The sequence below is a fragment of the Lates calcarifer genome, linkage group LG17 (genome assembly GCF_001640805.2).
Source record: "Lates calcarifer isolate ASB-BC8 linkage group LG17, TLL_Latcal_v3, whole genome shotgun sequence".
Lineage (NCBI taxonomy): Eukaryota > Metazoa > Chordata > Actinopteri > Centropomidae > Lates > Lates calcarifer.
Window position 1 is genome coordinate 4,905,807 of NC_066849.1, and position 23,067 is coordinate 4,928,873.

The 23,067-nt window shown below is 38.2% G+C and overlaps 1 protein-coding gene across 2 annotated transcripts in view; it reads right to left on the minus strand.

The window, feature by feature from the left end:
- Positions 1-390: 390 nt before the first annotated feature.
- gabrb3 (gamma-aminobutyric acid type A receptor subunit beta3) overlaps positions 391-23,067 on the minus strand; it is a 28,161-nt gene continuing 5,484 nt past the window's right edge. The window contains exons 4-10 of one of the 2 annotated variants that reach the window (XM_018669978.2): positions 15,097-15,317; positions 13,889-13,971; positions 13,157-13,294; positions 11,338-11,490; positions 5,734-5,978; positions 4,494-4,574; positions 391-2,569 (exon numbers count right to left, since the gene is read on the minus strand). In XM_018669978.2, the coding sequence (XP_018525494.1) occupies positions 2,216-2,569; positions 4,494-4,574; positions 5,734-5,978; positions 11,338-11,490; positions 13,157-13,294; positions 13,889-13,971; positions 15,097-15,317 (1,275 nt within the window). In that variant the 3' untranslated portion in view covers positions 391-2,215. The remainder of the gene's footprint in view (positions 2,570-4,493; positions 4,575-5,733; positions 5,979-11,337; positions 11,491-13,156; positions 13,295-13,888; positions 13,972-15,096; positions 15,318-23,067) is intronic. The other variant, XM_051077304.1, reaches the window with a different exon arrangement.

The window sequence follows — 23,067 nt, forward strand, 5'->3', positions numbered from 1 at the left end:
GCAGAGTGCTGGTACATTAGTAATGCGTTTTGTTTGATTTGTTACGGGATGTTGGGCTCTGTCAGGCGGGTGCACATGGGTGTCGCTAAGCTGTGTCGACTCCTGACAGGTGGTGTCACTCCTACGCGCTGCAAGTCGCTCAACCAAGCAGTGCAGATGGTGCGTTGCGAGCTGTGTATGCCAACAGTTGTTGTTTTGGAGATGGTGCTGCATGTACCCCCCAGTTCCTTCTTCATTTCTACTATTTCACATGATCTACTTTCTCCTTTAGGAAAGAATGGAAATAATCACAAGCCGTGATATTGTTTTATATTTACAACACAAATAGGAAATAATGTTGTGTAAAGACTAACAAAACAAAACAGCAAGGCCAGAATTCACTGAGCAAAACATTGTTGACAACATAGCCATGTAATGAATTTGAGCTGAAAAAATGTGCACAGTTACAGTATGTACATCAAATTTCAGGGAGGATCAAGAAATCTGTGTGTGAAGAGAAAATCTGACATGAGTCGTGTGTGTGCACATTCCCAAATACAACATGCAGTCTGAAAGAAAAAAGGAAATCGCCATGTGAATTATGCTGTATTGAATAAATTAGTAACATATTGTGACAGCAGTCCTGAAAGCACAATGACAAAAAAAGAAAGAAATAGTGTAAACTGGTCAGGTATTGTACATGTTTACTACAAAAGCATGGGAACCTTTTTTCTACTGTCATGTGACACGTACATTGTTTATTTGTTGTTGGTTATATGACATATCTTATTGAATACTGATAAACAATAGCAAATGGGTAATCATAAATGTTGAAGAAATAGGTTGATATTGGTAAATATTCTCATTCACTTTTTTGTTGACCGTTAGATGAGAAGATTCAAATGCCTGTACTGTAAATATGAAGCTACAGCCAGCAGCTAGTTAGCTTAGCTTAGCATAAAGACTGGAAACAGGGTGAAACAGCTAGCCTGGCCAAAGTTAACAAAATCCACCTACTTGAACCTCTAAAGCTCACAGATCCACACATACCACAATATTTTATTTGTTTCAGAGTGTCCAACCAAGAAATCGCTAAAGCATGTAAACACCTATGAACCACTTGTTTTATATTTCTATATGAGTATGGATTAAATAAACGTGAAATAGAATTTTAGTTAGCTTTTTTTAAAACTCTGAAAACAGCCATGCTAGCTGTGTCTCAATGTTTCTGGTCTTTAATCCAAGCTAAGCGAATGGACACCTGGCTTTTTCTTCATATTCAACAGACAGACATGAGAGTGGTGTCAATCTTCTCATCTACCCGTCAGTTAGAAAGTGAATGTGTACATTCCCCAAAGAGTCAAAATATTCTTTTAAACAGAGGCAGAGAATGACAGAATAATGATTTCATAAAATGCTGGTATGGATTCATTCAGCCTCTCTATTATAGATCAAAACTGGACTTTGAAATCCAAGTTACAAGTTAAACTTTTGACAACCTTACACAGTGTTTCAGCCCCTGTTAATCATAGGAGCACGGTCACAGCAGTTCCAGTGTGCATTTTCAAAACAGCAAGTGAACAGTTGGTGGTATTAACGCCAAGGCAAATTAAAGGAATAGTTTAAAGATTTTTGGAAATACACATAGCTATTTCCCCTTTGTTTCCAGTCTTTATGCTAAGCCAAGCTAACCGCCTGACGGAGGTAGCGCCATATTACATACTGTATCTATCTTCCCATCTCACTCTTGGCAGAAAAGCGTATTTCCAAAAATTCTGAACTATTCTTTTAAGTGTGGTTCCAGTGCAAACCAAGAGTTTGGCCTGTGTGTATACAGTCATATTTACCCATATCAAACTAGGGAATAATGTAATGTAATAATACTATGAATCATTGTCAGTTGTTTTGTCATTAGCAATACATTATAACAGAGTGACAACAACTGACTTAAAGCAGTGTAAATAACTGTTTAGTCCGTGCTTCAACCCAAGAGATACTGCACAATGTCCCAGGTCTCCACAAGTCAGAGCAGAGTCATTTATATGACAGTCTTTGTAAAATACATGTCCTGGAGAAGAATCCTTGTGACAGATAAACACTGTCTGAGTGACAGTTCTCTCATCAAAGTCTGCACTCGCTCTGATAAAAAAAAGTTCATTAGGGTTATACCATATTGTCTTCTCTCATTCAAAAACAAGAATGAGATAGAGATGGATTTTTAAAAAACATCAGTGCATTAGTTGACATAATAAAGCCAGTAGATTAAGTTGAAGAGGGAGAAGGTGCAGGGGAAAATTATCCGTGACCATCTGTCGATGGCGTTCACATCAGTGAGGTCTGGGATTTTGATTTTGAGCTGCGAGGATCGTCTCCGCAGACGGGTCTTCTTTAGATGTGCGTTCCTGTCTAGACTGAGGCGTCCCGGCTCCCGCGGCCCGCTCGGCTTCCTGTACTGGACCCCTGTGCTGGAGTTGTCGAACACCATGGAGGATGAGTTGTGAGTCTCGCTCACGGTGGTTGTGATCTCATTCCCTCCCACCTCGTTGTGGATCTCCAAGGTTGTCAGCAAAATGTTCCCCTGGGAGTCGACCTAGGCACAACAGACAGGAGCGCTGTTAAAAATGGGCTGTGAGCTGAGGCTTCAGTGACTGATGACACATGTGCACCACGCGTCAGGCCCCGGGGCCAGCGTCTTCTTGCAGGCTGACAGATTGCAGCCTGGGAAAAAGAGAGCGGCCTTCAAAAGCAGGTTTCCTGTCTCAAAGTTAAATCACTTCTCACAAATCAGCTCAAGGTTGGACTGGATGGCTCTAATACTAATGTCATGACAGCTATTTCTTCCCACACAAAAACAAATAAATCATTTAGGCCTGTGTGGCAAAAATAGAGGCACAAGATGCACACAGTAATCTAACAATACGGACACAAGCCATGAGAGGAACTTCTCCTACTCTGTCAACTTTGGTGCAAACCAGTGAAAGCACACGAGTACACGAACACATCTGATCTTTATGTCATATATACGATACATATACTACCTAAAGTCCAAACTGTATTGTAGACTGTAGACTTTCCACTGATTCCTAGTGGAGCTGCACATGATTGGAAACAAAGCAAAGTATCATAATAGAAATTCAGAGAGGCAACATTTTTTCCTAAATGTTAAGAATAAAATCTTTGACATCTGCTTTATTTCAGCCTCAAATATAAGTGAAACTCTACGATTGTAATCGTTGTCTGTAATCGTTGTCTGGATTCACCCTGAAATACTCTTTCTCACAGTTAGAAAAACTCATGGCTTTCTTATTTGTACCAGTAATACTGTATATTTAGGTAACAGCATACTAAGGGGAAGATTAATCTCACTTCTTTAAAGATATGACCTGATCATTTAGACAACTGCAACAGAAATCTGACCTTCCTTCTCAGTTATTTAGATATTTTCAAGTAAGACATTGGATACACTTCACTGAAAAGCCATCTTCTTCCAAACTTGGTACAATTCTTGGTCAAAACAATGTGAACATAATGAGGAGGATTTTTTTCCTAAAATGTACGTAGAGAAAATGTGGAAAATGCTGGAAGGTGACTCGACATACTGATTTCTGTCTCAAAATTCATTTATGTGCATATAATTTATGACTTAAGTACTGTTTTATAAGATGCTTTGTAGGATGCATTATACACCCGAAAAGTACAAGATAAATGGTGAAATTAATTTTTTATGTTAACGTTTGCAGTTAGCACAGTGGTTTGCATTTTTCCTGTGACAAACATTTAGAAATCTGTTGTAGATATTTCATCTCTATGTATATATCATCGGATATATCATTAAATCCTAAACTTTGTTCATAAGGCTCTAACAATAAAGACAGTAGGAGTTCACATGAATGTATATGGAGGCATAGTGGTGGATTGGACTTTCAAAAATATTAAATGCTTGACCTACTGCAACATTAAAGGGAAGCCTTATTATCACTGCATGTCTATCTGTCTCTGTGTGTAGTTTGTTACATGTTTTTGTTTGTAGTCCATGTTGTGTGTACTTTTCTGTGAGTTCTTTGAGTCCAGTACAGATGTAGTTATCTAGTAAGCTCCAACATGAGTAGGAGAGAAATAATTCTTCCTCATGGGTGCTTTGTTTTTTTTTTTGTTTTGTTTTCTGCATTTACTGTGTAGGATATATTAGATATATAAAAACTTTTTAAGTTAATATTGCAGTGACGAGCAATAAATTACAGTGTAGAGTGGTTCAGGAGTCCTACAGCATTATACATGAATCCAAACATCCACCTAACTCGACATGTTGGTTTGAGTAATTAGAAATCCACAAAAACATGAAGACGATAAAAAGGTGAAACACCACAGAGGAACAGGTGATGTAAAGAGGAATATATACATGATGGTGAGAGTGATAGAAATGTTAAATGACAAGGTTAAACTTTGCCGTGCAGCAGCAAAGTTTCAGTGGAGGTTTCACAAATGTGACACAACAGGCAGTGACAGACACTCACCCGTCGTGAGTGACGACGCCCTTGTACCTGATTGGACTGTTTAACAGACGAAGACTTGCAATTGCCTCCTTCCAGAATGGACTAGCCAGGAGAAACACAAACACAAACCCCTTTGTCTGAGCTTCTGTCAGGTGTTAGATAAGTTCAGGGGGAGGAGGAGGAGAAACAGCGAGCACAAACGTCCAAATGTACAGACCAGTCAGGTCCTGGTATTGCTTTGTAATCTCTTCATCAAATTCAAATTCCATTTCCACCTACGTATGCATGATGTAAGAGAAAAATAAGATGAAAATCTCCAATGCAACTTATTTTTATTTCCATGTTTGACAATGAATCATTACTGTTGGCCTTGGTAATGGCATACTGTATTATTTGCAATATATTCCTACGTATAATCCTGCTATCTTCAAAATGTAAAATGTAGTGAGCCAGCTCTGCTCACAGAGGCTAATCTTGCAACCAGTTAGAAGTTTTAAAGAACAAATTTCAGAGACCATACCTAGGTTAAATCTGGCCGTATTTACATGAAAATGTCATTTGTTATTGCAGTGTTACCGGTTGGCACTAAAATAATGATATACTAAATCCATACTCATATTCAAGATTAGATAACACATCGTCAGAAAAAGTCTAAAACTGCAAATGCAGAGAACTGTGAATTTAATTTGAAATCTGGTTACTATTGAGTACATTATAAATTATATACCACTGGAGCTCATTTTGACTGCAATGATGCATTTTCAAACCTGAAAATGTAAATTAAAAATTGACTGTATTGAATGAATTTTGACTGTGTCTCACATCATGCACACACAAATGGGAAATATCAGTTTAACATATTTGTAAATGTCGACTTAGTTTATTGTTTATAAAATACTAATCAATTAGTATTTATCACAGTTCACCAAGCAAACACAACACTTCAAATCAAAGTGTATTGAGCCAAAATATAAATGAGCAATACTTGCTGTATATTTTTGTCTCTGACAATATTAGTTGAAAATCAAGCTTCATTTCATTTTATTTCTGTGATGCATATGTATATCTGAAAAATATGTTGTCAATATCATCATGTTCACTTGAGCCATAACATCCAGCCCTAGAATAAATACTGGCTTCATTACATTTACTAAAGAAAACGTTGACGTTGCTTGTAGACCTTACAAACCCAGCGTCCATTGCTCTGAACCTTCAAGCTAATCTGTGATAAGTGTAACTGGTGCATGGCAGTGATTCTCACCTTGGGCCTGTCAAATTTATTCCGGTCATTATTTGCTTTCTGTGCCCTCTCCGCCAGCTTTTTCTGCATCTGAGGACCTCTTCCAAAGAAGATGTAGTTGACGAAGGCATATTCTAGCAGAGCCAGGAAGACGAACACGAAGCAGCCCATCAGGTACATGTCGATAGCTTTGACGTAGGGGATCTTAGGCAGGGTCTCTCTCAGATGGGTGTTGATGGTTGTCATGGTCAGGACAGTGGTGATCCCTGACAGGAGAAATGAAATAGAGTCACCATGTCGAACAATATGAAAACACAAGTAATCTTAAATATGAGCTATGTAGTCTTTGTCACAGATGCAGAGAAAAGAGAAAAGGATATTAACCGACATTGCCTTTTGGCCTTGGTTTTAGATCAAAATAACTAACAAATGTGACAGCTCAATATTCAATATTTAGTGGCAAAGGCTTATTTCAGGTAGAGATTTTTTTTCTTCTATCATGTAATCAGTAGCCTCAGCCTGTGCTTTATCCAGTCCAGTGACCTTTTCTGTACCAGCCACCTTTACAGGCACAAAGACTTATGTCCTTAGCCTTGATACTGCTATAACCCTCTGTGGGTCTGTTAGGATCTCAGGCTTAGTATCATCAAGTGGTACCAAGTTTCTACATGTGCTTATTCCAGTAATTTAGTACTGTTCTACAATTACTGTGTATATATAAAGTTAGGGGACTTGCAAGATACAGATTTTAAAAAAGAGTAGTTAAAACTCAGTGTTTAACACAGACTTTAGCCAAAGATGATGTAACATCATAGAAAACTCTCTTTAAAACCACAGATAACATTATATACAACTGATCTCCCAGTGCATTGTCTGGGTGACCATGTAACACTGGCACCAGCATGATGTATAGAAGTGGACAGAAAATGACATCAGTAAAGTAGACTTTATCTTAGTTGGAAAACCCATATTGAATAAACTTCTGTCCGGTGATATCAGTAATGTGTCAGTCAGAGTAGAGTGGACACCAGCTGCTGTGGTGTGAATTCAAATTATTTACTAACCAGTCAGTCATATCAGTCAAGGCCTGGAGTGAGTGTGTGTGGGTGGATTAAAAGGTCATATTTCTGGTGATAGACCTCTGTGTGAGAAGTCCAGTCTGCTAGGCTAACAAAACAGTCTCTTTAAGAGTTTATGTAATTACAGTTTATTTGCATATCAAATTAGATAAACAGGGGTGGAATTGTTTGTCACAACACAATCTTTAAAATTAAACTCATTAAGAGAGAACACTGTATCTTTCTGTCAAGGTCAAGTGTGAGTCACTTTCATCTGGTGCAGATGACAGTTAAAATAACAGTAAATAGAAAGGAAAAACCTTTAGATTTGTCCATATTAAATTTCCTGGGTGCCTCCTCTTAGAAAGTTTGAATTTACTAAGCTTGGATAAGCAGAAACTGCTCCACTGTGTGGTTTACAGCTCATGTAGCATACAAAGAGTAAAAAGACTCAGCAAATACAGCAACTAAACAAACAGTGTCATAATTCTCTTGATATGCACCATCAACATAAACGTGTCTGTGTTGTTTTTGTCTCTCCTGGATGGCTCACCAACCTGGACAGTGTGTCTGTTTCTGTCGATTCAGGCTTACATAATTAAACCAAAAATGTAGCACTGTACAGTATGTGTGGGGGTGTCAAGAGCGCTGTGGGTACATGGCATCGATTTCTGCATAACAAAGGGAAGAAGAAGAATCTAAACTCTGTCAGAGCTCAGAACAGAGGGTTACTCAACAAACCCCGAAATATTTTCACTGCGGTAGTGTAGACTTTACAGTTGTCTCTGACATTACATCAGTAAAAAGTACCAGGACGGATTAAGAAATGATAATGACTGATGGCATCCTCTAGCTCATTAAATGCCTCCCTTCTAAGGAGGTGTTGTTAGCAGCACCAAAAACATGAAAGTAAGTGTGTGAGGAATGTTTACCTGCTGCACAATAAGCTGCAATCGTTAGCATGCCAGGCTAACTAGCTTACAATCAACAGGAGCAACTGAACGTTATTTCAAAGGCAAAGGAGCACATCAATAACGAACTTCATTAGTTTGTGAATGGTGTTAAAGGTGCACATTCACAACTAGCATACATGCACTGTGTAGAACACCATCCTGGACACTATCAGAGTTTACTGTGAAACCCTTCACACAATTCATCAGCCACTAATCATCTTAAAAGCCTTTTCTCCTCTGAAAACAAATGATCTGAAAATACAAACAAGTATGTAAGTATGTAACACTAGGACTGACTCGTGCTACACCGTAATAAAAGAACAATGCTTTCTTTATTAACCATGGCTCATCAAATCATGAGGATGCAAATTTTTTGTCTGGAAATGCAACTTTATCCTCAGTCTTTTATCACAGCATCATGTATGCAGTGTGCACATTTATTATATTCAACCCTTTTACAGGATTTTAAACAAATGGGGTTGAGACATTAAAATGCCTTCTAAAGACAAACTCATTGAGCTGATTTTAACTTAATTAGCTAGCTACAACAAATCTGCTGGCGACAGTTGTCGTTTTAGTCAGCAAAATCAATATTTGCCAGCTAGAAATGGGAAGGCACTTAGCAAATGTTCAATTACCTGATACAAATCTACAGACCATGCAGCTCCAGTGAGATTTTACGTAAATATACAGTATAATCTCTTAATGCCCCACTTCAAACGTCATTTTCCACTGCTCATTTATAAAGTCTGATAGACATCCCCGCAAATTTAGTTTTGCTCAGGATATTCATGCCACCATAATGGCAGAGAGAATGGAAACCTAGAGTGAATCATCACATAAACAGAATTGAATTTGGATTTGGATAGTACAGTAAGTGTAAATGGTGTCTAAATTGCATCGATCTCACAGCGTCTCAGACAGTGGTCTTCTGAATGAGGAGACATGAACCAGAGGAGTGTGTCCCCTGAACAGGTCTGATCCTTAAGAGGTGCTTCCAAATGTACCACATCCATCTTTATCATGACCGCTGCAGGAAGGTGCTCTTTCTTACACAGCACTTGAGTGCATAGATGTTGAATGAGGATTTCCATTAAGGCAAATATTCTCGCAGAAATCAATGCAGTTACAGGAGGTAGGGTGTTTTCCAGTGGTGACTGAACCTCATATATGTTTCAGTCCCAGAGGACACTGGAAAGTGTGAGTTTTAAATCCAGTGCAGTCTCCTATAACACCACAGAGCAGCTGCCATAAACAGACTTAAAGGGACATACAGACATTTTAATACTTTTTGAATCTAATATTCGTGTCTATTCACGTATGGCTGAGAAGTGGGAGGAATTCAGCACCAGTGTTCCTCTGTAGTTGAGTGTAAAGTAAAATCACAATCTGTCCACTATCCAGCTGTTTTACTGTCAGTTTTAGTACCAATACCATACGTTCTAATACCATACTTTGAGTTACATTAATGTCTTTCCACAAATCCATTCGAGAAAACAGGCCAAACTTTCCAAATTTTAAGCTGTGAGACTGAACCAACAGTGAAGCTGCATCAAAACAATGTGTTAAAAGAGGCTAAAAAAAACCCTGCACACATCCAGGGCACTGCAGACTTGGGTGATAATTCTCTGTGGATTTGTCACAATGAGCTACAGTTCAACGTTTCACATAATCATGTCATCCATTGTTACTAATAGATATTTACTGGTGCAGCTTTACCTCCTGTAACTAATAATGTAAAAATAAGATTTAACTAGTCCTCATTTTGTGAAGAACCTCTGAGACTCCACACTAACATGGGGAATGTCACTTCCAGTCAGTTTTAAAAACAAATAAATAAAACCATATTCAAAAGGTCACATTCCCCAACATCCAACCTATCATCTTCGCCGATCACAGTATAGTAAATTTCATGAGCTTGACAAGATCTCACAGAAAAAGCACTTTCTCCTGTACAATGTCTCTGAATCATACACATATCCCACCAAACAACACAGTCACATTTTCTGCTGTGTAGCCATCCATTCAGAACATGCTCATTACCTCCCACTTAAATGTCATCTCTTTCTTTTCTTTCTATCTTCTGTTTTTTAATCTGTCCATTACTACCAGTGTGAATAAGACGGTGTATAGCTGCAGCAAAGTACCATTAAATTGGTGGTTTAAGTGTTTAGGAGTTGGCAGAGACTAAAGTGAAAGAGGAGATTTGCAAATCACATTCTGAAGAGAAAGTTTGAATTGGATGAGAGAAAATGAGCCTTCTTTGGGGAAAAAACAGCTTGGTGTTACTTTTCAACAACATGAACACAGAGGTTACAAAGTGTTGTTGTCAATCCTTATATCAAAGTAATCTTTTAGTGGGTAGTCTATGTTTCTTGTAACAGTTCTTCCTTTGACACATGCTGTTAAGTGTATGTTTTGCCATATCTTTTCCCCTGGTCTGTGTGCCTTATTTCTATTACAGCATTTGATTGGTCTTTGTTTTTTCAACCTATCACCTGAATGTAGACTGGACTGTGTCAGTCACTGAACCTGCACATGGAGGAAACTAGAAGCTGTAAGCTTTGTGTTTGTTACAGACAAAGCAGACATTTTGGCAAGTCATAGCAGGGAAAGCAAAGGTGTAAGTGATGACTGTTTTAGATTTAGGCAAGCTTGTTCCAGGGTCCTGATATTGTTGATGTCAGCTCACTGGCATTGTTTACTCTGACACTTAATGGAACTGAGCCATTGTTGAAGAAAATTAGTTTTATCAGTGCTTTTCCTGCTATGACTAGTCAAAACGTGAAAAAAGTCTATTCTTCCATATGGTGAATGAGCAAATCTAAAACTAACGAGAGCCAATAAGTTCTGGCCATCCCTGCCATATAGATGTGTTGAAATTACACATCTTTCAAGACAAGACATTGTGTTGGAGAATGATTTAAGGAAACGCTATGAGCATACCCAGGATATTACACACTGTACAGGGCTTGATATTAACACCAGCTGAACTGCCAAAGGCATGTAAAAATTAATTGTGGCTGTAGGGTAATCAAGTCACTGGAAAACCTGGTGGGTGCTAAATCAAATTCTCCTACAGAAGTGCAATCACCTCCTTCCACACAAGACCTAATCAAAGTATTAGGTCATGTGTGGAAGGACAGTAACAGTGTATAATAATAGCAGCAATGCAACATTATAGAAAAGTGTGAAACATGCAAGAAATATGCAGCTGACAACCAGCTACATATTTGTCTGTACAGCTATATCATACAGACACATATATGTATAAGACACTGTCTTGTCATTCATCTATATCTGTCACTCTCTTAAATGTATACTGTTTTCCTTAATTTTTGTAGTCTACAGTAAAGTTATGAACATCAGTGAGATGTTATGTTATAACCATGTCTTTTTTTCTCCATCAATAAATATGTTGAATTGAATGGAATAATTTGTTTCAAGAAAATCATTTTGGCTGGTGCTGATATCTGTATCTATATCTGTAGCTTTGGGACAGAGGTTCTTACTGTTCACACACCTATAGTTCCAAACCATAAAACATAAAAGACATCTATCTGAAGGTGAAACTACAGACCTGAGGTCAATCTACTGCATGGGACACATCATACCTAATGCAACTCTGGCAGCCGAGGCATCATAATTTATCCAGAACGACACCCAAGATAGGATGGTGATGAGGATGGAGGGCATGTACGTCTGTAGGATGAAGTATCCGATGTTTCGCTTCAGCTTGAAGCTCAGAGACAGTCGAGGATAGGCACCTGCACGAAAAGAAGGGGAAGGTGAAGGGGAAATAGCCCACTTCAATTCAAGAGGAACACGGGGATGTCTTTCATTTTGTTTTGGTTCCTATGGCAATGGTCTCATGAACTGGTTTCATCACCATGGAAACAAGCAAGTGTGGTTCAAATCGAAAATCATCTGATGAAATTTAGCCTTGAGATTATCTGTGTGCAAACACCACGATGCAGAGCAAAATATAAAATATTTGTTTACATACACACACAATAGTAAAAGGATAGTTTGATAAAATAATTTTAAGAAATTATGTGCTTTGTAGCCAAGAGATAGATGAGAGAATTGATACCACTCTAATGTCTGTTTGATAAATATGAAGCTACAGCCAGCATTTGTTTAGCTTAGCTAAGACTAATAGCCGGAAACAGCTGGAAACAGCTGGAAACAGCTAGGCTGGCTGTCACTAATGAGATGTCTGAGTAAAACAAATTTTTGAATATGCAACATTTTTATGTAATTGACAATTACACAAATGTTTATTCATACCTTCATACCTCTCAGAAATAGACTGATCAAGATTTATTTTCTGAGAGCTATTTTAACTTTAACTGTGCCAGGTAATGCCAGAATGATATGTGTGTTTTATGGGAGTATTTTTGTATTGCAAATGTGTGTGGAGAGTTGTGCAACTGTATGTGTCTGTAAGTGTGTCTCTTACACACACTTAAGTGTGAAGAAGAATCTGTAAATGTGTACACAAATAAGTAAATGTGAAATAAAATGTAAAATACTAAATATGTGTAAACATGTAATGTTAGCTCTGTAAGCTAACTGAGTGAATAAACATACACCTAATGTATGCCAAACATTATGTCACATGTTAACTGCCTCTCTAGATGCTCCTAAGGGTTTAATTGTATCAAGATTTGACCTTGATTGTAAGGGACTCTAATACCCCTCACAGTATAATCTCTCAGAGATGCTTGGACAATATCAATCCTACTTCTGAATTAATATCCTACTAATTCAGCAGTGGGAATAATCACTGTTTTGGTGCCTCTGAGGTTTTGTATTGTAAGAGAATAATTCATGCTGTCTTGGCGCTGCCTCATGAATACATTATACTGCTGTAAGTACAGCCACCAGTCTTTTATCAAGAGCTTGAAGAAACAAAGGGGTAATTGCCGCACTATTATTATTCCCAGTTCTGGTGTTCCAGTGAGAGAGGTCATGGTATGATGCAAATACTGTAATTAAGAATGCGTGTGCTCTTGCAGGAAAACAAAACACAGAAGATCTGCTGATATTTGGGTGCCTTGTGTGAAGCTGATTTTCTCATTCAGCTTCTTAACATGAGTGATTGGAGTACTATAAGAAAACACAACTTTCTGAAAAAGTTTTTGGTTATTTGACATGAGAGAAATGACTAGCTGGAAAAAGTTTTTTTTTAAAGCACCAATCAGGAGTCAACAAGCTTTGAATCCAAATTGTGTAACATTTGGTGGGTTGTGATGAAGAGTGATGGAGAAACACAGTTTTCAGCTGCTTTAAGGACATGACATTGAAAATGAATGAGAAGTACGCCATAGGATGCTATTAAATGGATTTAATAATAAATATAAACAATTGTGTATTCACTGAATAGCAATATCGTGACTGTCCTCTTCCAGGATGACACCTTTTGCTCACCTGTGGAAAAGACCACATTCCTGGAGACCAGTTTGTAGTCGACTATGGAGAACTGGGGGAGCTCGATGCGCGTCACCCCAGTCACTGCGGTGTCTCCTCCTTTCCAGTAGAACTCGATATCATCTGTTGTGTAACCATCTGCAAAAAGAGACACAGAAAACAAGGCAAAGTGTAAAAGTGCAGATGTGTGCGAAAATGAGATGACTGCACTCTCATTTGGTGGAGGCCTAAAATTAATAATGTATTTGTATTTGTTTAAGTGAAATCTGGGTGCCTATCAGTTGATTTACAATAAATCCTATGAATCACATAGATTCGTCTGGCTGTAAGTGCTGATTGCATGAGATGTAAATCTTCACTGGGATGTGCATGGGATCCATGACTGTCAATAGTTTATGGCAGCACAGATAGCCAAATATATCATCAAGATGTATGAAGCTGGACTAATTATTACCATGCTCTACTATGGAAATCACTGTCTGGTTAAAACCGTACTGTATAGATGAAGTAGTTCTAACTGAAGAGGGTGAAGCAGGCAATCTCACCGAGATACGACAGCTTAATAAATCGAAAGCAATTCAGCAGTCGGTGCAGTTTCTGTCTCCATGAGATGAGGGGTGTGAGAACTTTTTTATGAGAATCACAGTGCTGTTCATATTTTTAAGTGATGAAAAAGTGGAGCTGTCCGCTGTATTTCTTTACTAAGCACAAGACATGGGGCTTAAAACTTACAGCTCTCAATTTCCAGGGTGCAGTTCTGTTCGTCCAGCGGGTATCTCCTCAGATCCATCATGCAGGCTGCTGTTGTTGTGATTCTGAATCAAAACAAAACCAAAGGAGAAATATACATTACTTGGGTGATGTTGCTTTAAATGGCGTGGTTTGTTTATGAAGAAACATTATCAAAACATAACAGAGGAAGATACAATTGCAAATGCATAGATATGTGCTTCCTTTCTGTCGATGTAGAAACAAGATCACATTAATTTCAAACTGAACAAATGATGACAGATTGGTGATAGCTGCTAATGGCACTTCCAGGCTGCAGTGATACACTGAGAATCCACAGTCCATATGAGGCGAGTTACGAGATATGAGTTGATATGAGACCTGTTGTGCTAGCATTACGTTTTAAGAATTGCAGTTTAAATGGCTTCAAGAAAACATTTTTAGCCACTTCAAGCATCTTGGGCAGATTGGATAGTTATGTGATAGCATATAATCCAAGAGTAAATGCAACCAATAAGCATCAGAGATGGATTGCTGGCTAATCATTCAGACATCCTGGGAGGTGGTGTGAAGTGTTGAAAATATGCAAATACATCAGTTTCTCCAAGCTGCATACGTAATCTTTATTGCTCCCAATCTGATGGTGTATTAAGGCAGAGGAAAAATGGAGATGCATGTTTACAGATTCAGTAAACCTTGATAAAAGTTTATCATATCTGGACTTTACTAGGATATGAGATGGCAAGTGTAAATGTGCCTCTATCTACAATCAATGCTTAAATCTGTTTTCAAGTAGTTGCACCATCATAATGCCCGGGAATTAATGGATTATGTCAGTCATATACTGTAAATTCTCATATTAAAGTATCCAGATAATGGAGTCTCAAATAGCAGCAGACAAACACATCAGATCTTTGTAGAACGATGAGGAGACTGTAACATTGATGACACTGAAAACTGTCATTTTCACATCAAAAGACTATCTATAAAAGAGAGGAGTCCTGACTTTTAATGGTAAATTCAGGAATATGTTACATTCTAGGAAAATGTACTTTATACTTAGACTTTATCAAAATAACAGGTAAACATTGAGAAAATGTAGAGTATGCACTGGGGAACAGGAGGCCTGTCTCTGATAGATCCCTTGACCTTTGCCACAGAGGTTAAAAAAAGACAACTATTGAAGAATTTATGGTAACAACAGTGCTCACCTGAGGCCGTAGAGAACAGTGCCATCTGGGTGGAGTCTAATCATACGGTTCTTAACGGTGACACCATGCACAAAGGACTTCTTGTCATTGAGGAAATAAGTGTCGGGCACCCAGAGCTGGTCTGCTACTCTGTTGTCCAGTGTCAGGTTGAGAGGGATCCCTGCATACGCCAGCCTCTTATCTCTCCAATACTGCTGGAAGTACATGGTCAACGTGTAGTCCTGTAAGAAGTAAAACACCACAGTCATATAGTAATACTTGACAAGAAAAGTAATAGAAGTCCAAGGATATGGTATAAATAATGTAACTTTGTTTCAGACATTTGCAATTTCTTGAGGCCAATGTAGCTGACACAGGCTAAACTGAAGCCAGAGTTTCCTTTCTTACAAGGTTATCAAGTTCAGAGCTGAATGTCTGCTGCCCAGAGCTGGAGATGGAATTTTTTTGTATCAAAGGTAATATTTATAGAATTGTCAGACAACTCTGATTTTCATCAGGCTGCCCTCAGCTGTTCTGTGTGCCAGACTGGCACTAGCCCTCAAATTGTACATCTCCATTACTGCAGGCACAACATCAATACTATTGTTTAACTTAGTGACTGACCACTGATAGATAGATAGATAGATAGATAGATAGATAGATAGATAGATAGATAGATGACTGTACATGCTATAACATATGAAGTGATTTCAATAATTTACAAGTAGATCCATCAAACACAAAAGCTTTTCCAGGCCTTTAATGGAGCTCTTTACTGGCTCACTTGGTTCTGTTCTGCTGACTAATGTTCTCTTAAATAAATAAGCAGGTCTCAGGAAATAAACAAAAACTTGGCTGCGCTGAAAATGCCTACATTTCAATCCTCCGGTGCATTGGCATATTCATAATAAAGTCTTCAAAAATGCCTGAATTTCCTTTTGGACATAAAAATCAATATGCCCTTTTTCAACACTCAACAAATAATTACTACGAGTTGGTCTGTGTGGTTCTTCACCTCAGGACGTGCTGACCTGATTCTGACCAAAAAAAAAAAAAAAAAACACAAAAGAAAAACAATTCTTTCATTACACTATACACAACACACACTGGTGCAAATCGACAGCTGCATCATGACAAACTGTAGGCTTGTTTTTTGTTTGGAAAGAATTACACTGTGTGATATGACTGACAGTATAATATAATATTGACTCCTATGCATAATTCACTGTGTTTGTACACTCAGACTAATGTATTTGTTTTCTTACCCTGTGTTAAAAAGTTACCTCTAGTTAGTAAACTGTGTGGGTCATCATCCATGTAGTGTCCTTAGTGTTGTAGAGAATATTCTACCAGTTTTGAAATGATGAAAAAATGATACTCCTGACTTTATTTCTCCTAAATCTGCATACATCAAGAAGGCCACAGACATATTTTCAATACGTCAGAGTAGGTTAAGTTTGTGTACTGAGTAATGTACTGAGTATCCTTCCAGAAAATCCCTGGCTTGAGACCTGGCTGATTTATTTTTTGTGTCTCTTTAGAAATGACTTCACCCTCCCAAGTCTCTTTCACCCCTGTGAACAGAAGATGCCCTCATTACGCTCCCTCCCACATACAGCAGAGGTGTGGGCTGGGTGAATCAGCTTTATACAACGGCTCTTATACTACAGAGATGGAGCCCATCTAGAGTACCAGCCCTCTCACTCAATGTCTGGACCGCAACTATTTTAGTCTGTTTCAGATCTTCAGATCCAACCTCAGCAGCTGTCCTTGGCTGCTTTAGCATCTCTGAAACAATGCTATACTAGATCACTTTCAGTGTACACACTGTACAGTACACACTCCTGCTCCCAGTGGCCTGCAGAGTCCCACAGTGCTCTATTCCAGGCCTTGGCGTATTCCCTACAGAGGGCTTTAGTCAGTGTACATGAAGACTCCTTCTAACAGCTGCACTGGAGGTCGGTTTTGCCAACTCTTTCCCAATAAAAGGCGCTGGCCGCTGACAAAGTGGCTCAAGTGCCAGGCACTAATTCAATTATGACAATATTTGCCACAACCTTCTGTTTTTATCAGGATTTGTCCATTTCAGAAGAAAGAAGAAAATCTGGTTTTGATCTCCTTCATTTTAGAGAAAATATTCCTTTAAAATGACCAGTCACATACAGATGGTTAGAGGCAGGCAAATTAAGGGAGCAAGACTGAATGCCTACAGCTATGTTAGCAGCTCTGTGAGACACAGCAGTGCTTTTTCCTAAATGCTAATGTCAGTATGCTAAAAAGCTCAGAGTGAAAAAGCAAACTTGACAATGTTTAGCAGGTATGTTAATCATGTTTACCAACATGAAGTGTCTTAGTAAAGTGCTGGGCCACCATGTGACTACTCTTTAGCATAGACTCTATCTGTGGACTCTGCTGAAGGGATGAACAGCATCTCTCAAGAGCTATTACTTCATTTTAAGTGTTAATGATCAGATTTATCTCTTAAAGTGCCAACTGTCTGTCTATCACTTTCAATCTACCAAAACCACTTAGCTTTCTATCTTAGCCTTCCACTGTTTTTAAATAAGATCATATTTGTCAGAGGCATCTGAGCTACTTAGGATACAGAGATCCTGTGATAGACAGCCTGCCTTCTTTTCTTCCCGTCATGGTGAACATAAAATTAGATTTGAAACTTCAGGACAGACTCTTAACACACTGGTCATAATATAATTTGTATTTGAATGACTAAACTTGCTTTAATCTTAGGGCAGGATGAAACTGTTGAAATTATTATTATGAGATGCATGCATAACCAGTCAGAGACAATAAACAATTTCTAACAAATGGTTATACAGTTAGATTTGACAGGAAAGACTGTGCTCTGTAAGGAGCATGCAGGTTCTCTGATCTGACAACCCCCAGTATGCCACTCCACTGTTACCATTAGTTGTATCTGGTAACAAAACACACATCCAGCAACTGACTACAAAACCAAATTTTAAAAATCTCTGTAGATTTTACTGGTTTTTGTGTTTAGGCACACTAAAGGGTGCTGTTGTTTGTTGTCAGATATGTAGACCACAAGAGACAGAAAGAGGTTTGTTCTCAGCACCAGTGAGTAAATGAGGCCCAATGGGAGGATGACACTGTCGTGTCATCTTCAGCTCAGAGAGTTCATAGTCTCATACTCATACATCGTTACTTTGTGCCAGTCAAACATCATCTATGTCAAGTTAACACCATGATATCTTCTGGGAATACAGGAATAGCACTCAGAGATGCTTACCCCATGCAAGATGGGGGCTTTTCATCACTCCATAAGACAGCTGAGTGTTCCCAGTAGGATTCCAAAGTGTACTATATATGATTTACAAACAATGCCTTTAACAATTTCAGTCTCTGTATCCTCCCACACAGCATTTAGCAAACCTTTTATTAAATGATTTCATTCCTTTCACCATCTTAAAAGCAGGGTGTAGTAAGTACTGTTATGTTATGAGAGGTGAGCTATTTTTGTGGAGTAGAGAGATCAAGAGAAAACTTTTTTCTCTGTTTTATTATGAGAGGTGTTCAATCTGAAATTATTCTCTACAGAGTCATCATGGATTCTGTGACAAAGCTGAACAGCAAAATCCTGTGGCTGTCATGCTGGACCCCAGACAAACTGAAAAACAATGTGTCTGTCTATATTCAAAAATGACACGACACAACATATAACGTTAGCATCCAACATACAGGCAATTATCAGATTATATGACTGAAAAATGATTGAAATTAAAGAACAACAACAACAGACTGTTAGGTGAAGAATAGCCTACATTAAGTGGTTTATATGCATGGTTAGACACCACAAAGACTAAAACTATGATGGATCATCATTAGAAACCTCTCTGATATATTGACTACTGAGGAATCTAAAACTAACAATTAAAGCCAACAAAAGACCAACCAACAAAACCAACAAGAGCTTGGGTCTTCATCCTAGCTGAAGGTGTCTAAAATTAATGGAAAATCATAAAACTGGAATAAAGAACAGTGTATTTCAAAGACATAATTTGATTAGATTCATTTAAACAAACACAATACAGTTTTTTATTTGCTATTAAAATACATACCACTGTAAGAACAACATTGGTATATTATCATTGTTATAGCAAACATATTGGTTATTTACATATTGAGCAGAGAAGGAGCCACATTATCATCCTATTGGATTTGTGTTTCTGGCCACCTGTTAAAATCCAATATTATACTTTCCTGTGAGTGAATGTTCCAGCCCTTTAGCTGCTAAATGCTCCACTTTATTCAACAGGTAGTTGCCAACTATGTCCGTGAGTCTGTCTGGTGCTGACCAGGTAACATACAATACAATTTTAGAGGTTTTTCAGTGTTAACAGCTGCCTGTGGTGGCTGAAAACAAACCTGATGAAAGTGGTGATACTGACCAAAAACAGTCACACCGCGTGACGTAAAACCGAAACCACTGAGAGCAGAAAGACACAAATGAGGCTACGGTCAGGTGACAATACACAGTGAGTTTGTCAACGTGAGCATCACATTTCACATTAAACACTGTTATTTGATATTTTGTTAATATAAAAATATTGATTAGCAGCTTTAAAGTTCAGTTTTAGATTCAAAGATTCCAGCTGAGTGGAGAAGACCTAAGTGTCAGTATGTTATTAGTTTTGTTGCATTAGCCTACAAATATGTAAAGGGGTATTTAAGAACATAATGAGGCTACTGTATGAAACTTTTATGCACATAGTGTAAAATGTGATGGCTAAAACATTTTTGATTTCCTGAGAGCATGAAGGAATTATATGCCTGTTTATTTAAGAGACTCGTCTGAGCATTTCGTCTCAATGCACAGCCTAAAATGTAAGTGATTACATAAATCAAATGTTCCTCCACCACAATTAATTTCACTTGGAATAAGGTGGTTCTGCCCAAAAAAAGCCCCTGAAGTACCATTTTTATTTTAAGCACCCTGTTAGGGTGACAAGTGAAATGATTCTGCTGCACAGAGGATTTATATTCCTGTAGGGTCACATCCCACTGTTGTGTAACACTAAACGCAGCATTGTTCCAGCACAGTGTGAAACTCAGCATGCTGTATTTCGGGGACTACACTAGTATTTCTAGCTGAGTTCTCCTTACCTTGTGAGTGGCTGGGGCCTGAGGCTTTTTGGTGTGTTATGTGGCTGACTTATTAACTAAGCCCTTCAATATAAATCTGGGAGAACATCTGTAGTATGAGATTTTTAAGGGTAACACTTCCTCCAGGCAGAAGGTGGATAACGTTAGTGTCAAATGGATGGGTGTTAAAGCACATGATGGATTTGTCTTCCAGCTGACTCATACAGTGGCCACTGAATAAATGTCTAACAACAATGCTGGGAGGATCCACTTCACAGTTTACGGTACTTTATACACCTGGACAGGTGCTTCTCTGCAACATATAGAAACTTTGATGGGTCACGACACTGGGAGTGACTCCTCATACATACACAGATATTGCATTTTGTCCCTAGAGTGCACTTGTGCAACACGATTGCCTGGTTAAACAAGGATTATTAAAAATAACAACAGAATGGAAAAAGGCACAGAGCAATCTTAATATTCAAGCTAAAAATAAAGGAGTGGAGCGAGTAAAGTCAGAAATATATTAATAATCTCATCTCCTAGACAACAAGCTCTGCAGCTCGCCCACACAGGCTATAATGGGCCAATACCTTGTGTGACTCTGGCTCTTTGAAAGCATGCCACCAACACCTTTATGCTCTACATGTCTCTGAGGGAGAGAAAACAAGTTCCTCCTTGCTCTGTACAGTACAAGGACTAATAAGCCTGAGCAGTCATCAAAGTCATTTACACTGATTTATCAAAATAGCTTAAAATCCTGCATTACAGATACTTAAAATGAATGACAGATAAATTTACTGATAGTATTTGATGGCTGTTGAAGTTCTTGTCATTAGGTTTAAGGTGAACTGTTCTGTCTATTAATACAATAAATACAAACATTATAAAAATAAAATATGCAAAACCTTTATAAACAGACTACAAACTTTTTCATGAATAGATGAACTCTACTCTATGGCCCACACTCAAAGGCAACTTGTTCAAGAGGTAAACTACACATAAGAAACCTATATCACAACATTAGCGCTAGGCCAAAAAAATTAGCCATGTGGATATATCTGTATCATATATGTTGGCCAAAACGTGACAAGAAACTGCAGTGAAGAGATGCAGTGCTGGTTTGAAGTAATTTAGAAACAGTGTCTCCATTACATAGTTTGTACAGCACAGGGCACTGACAAACTGATGTTTCAACTGAAATATGTCTCGCTCAGTATGTGAGCGAAAAAAAAAAAAAATCAGAATCTGTTTAAAAAATGGCCTCAAAAATCAGTCCGGCTATCATCAACATTTTCACATGGTTTCCTCTCATTGATATTTTGACATTGTTTATTCGCTTTCTTGACAGGAGTTGAGAAGACTGATACCATTCTCATTTATGTCCATTAAATAAACTATAGCCAGCAGCTGGTTAGATTAACTTAGAGCAAAGACTGGGAACAGGGTGTAAGAGCTTGCTCCAGTCCTGTCCATCAGCAACAAAATCAGCACCTCTAAAGTTGACTAATTAACATGCCATTTCTTGTATACCTGATTGATTTTACCATCCAAGTCTTGCAAAGCTGATACATATATTTCCCAAAATGTTGAACTATTCCTTTAAGTTTGACAAATTTGGCCAACAACATTTGCTCATTCATTTATTCAAAATGCTGAGAAATCACATTAAAAAGTTTGACAGGTTGAAGCTCTTTATATGGAGTTCTAAGGGATGAATAAAAGCTACAGTAACAGAGGAGTTACTGGATGGGTTTAAGGTGTCACTTTGGAAGAAGAAAAATGTCTTGGGTTTTGCTCTTAAACTACTTTAGGTAATGTCAAACAATTCCCAGTGGGTGACAACTTCAAACACGTAAAGGACAGTCTTGGTTCAGAGTGAGGTATTTGGAACAGAGCTGTGCATCACATTGAAAAGCATCCAGCTATTTCTAAAAGTCAGGGAGATGAACTTGATCTTGGGCCAACTTTTCTCCTTTCTTCTCATCAGTTTAGAAGCTGCCTGTGTCAGGGATTAATATGGGGTTAATACCGTTTGACACTGCAGCATAGGAATACAGTGCCACAGAGCAAACACATTAAAGATATGCCTTTAAATTATGATTTATTTGTTTTGTAATTTTTGTAAGACTACTTTTGCTGCCTTCTAAAGTTCTTTCTAATAAACACCTTTTCCACCTTTTCACTGATCAATCGCTATTAAATTAGATTTTACACTCACTGTTATGAGAGTGTCAATGAAGACACACTGTCCACAGCCGTAATGTCACATTTCAAAATAAGAGAGGGTCCAGTAAAATGGCTATGACCCAAGGAACATTGACTATCACTCAATAATTACGGCTCAGGGTGTGAAAAGTGCGACTGAACTGCAGATAATTCAGAGAGACAAGACTGTCTTTTTCCTCTGCTTTCCACATGAAGAGAGAAAGACATACTACTAACAGGGGAGCTTGTTGAAGCAATGAAAAGAGACAGATACACACTGCATTGCAGATCTAATCTGTCTGTTTCCTGCTTCTCCTCTTACAGCACAACTCTACACTCAACACCAACAACTGACACTGATTTACTAAATGTAGTCTCTGATCCTATTAACAGATTAAAAGTTACTGAAAATAGCACACACACACACACACACACACAAACACAAACACACACTTAAAAGGCAACTAGTCAGCAAGTCAACGGCAAGCTAGAGATGTTAAAGTGAGGCAGATAATTCAGCCCCAAGAATTCATGATCAGGTTGTGTAGTTTGTGTTCAGCAATAATGAAGGGATTGTTCTTTTTCCCTCTTCAAATCTACAACAAATAAATCATTCATAGACAGATTACACTGTATCTAGTTAAGCTTTGTTTTGTTTAA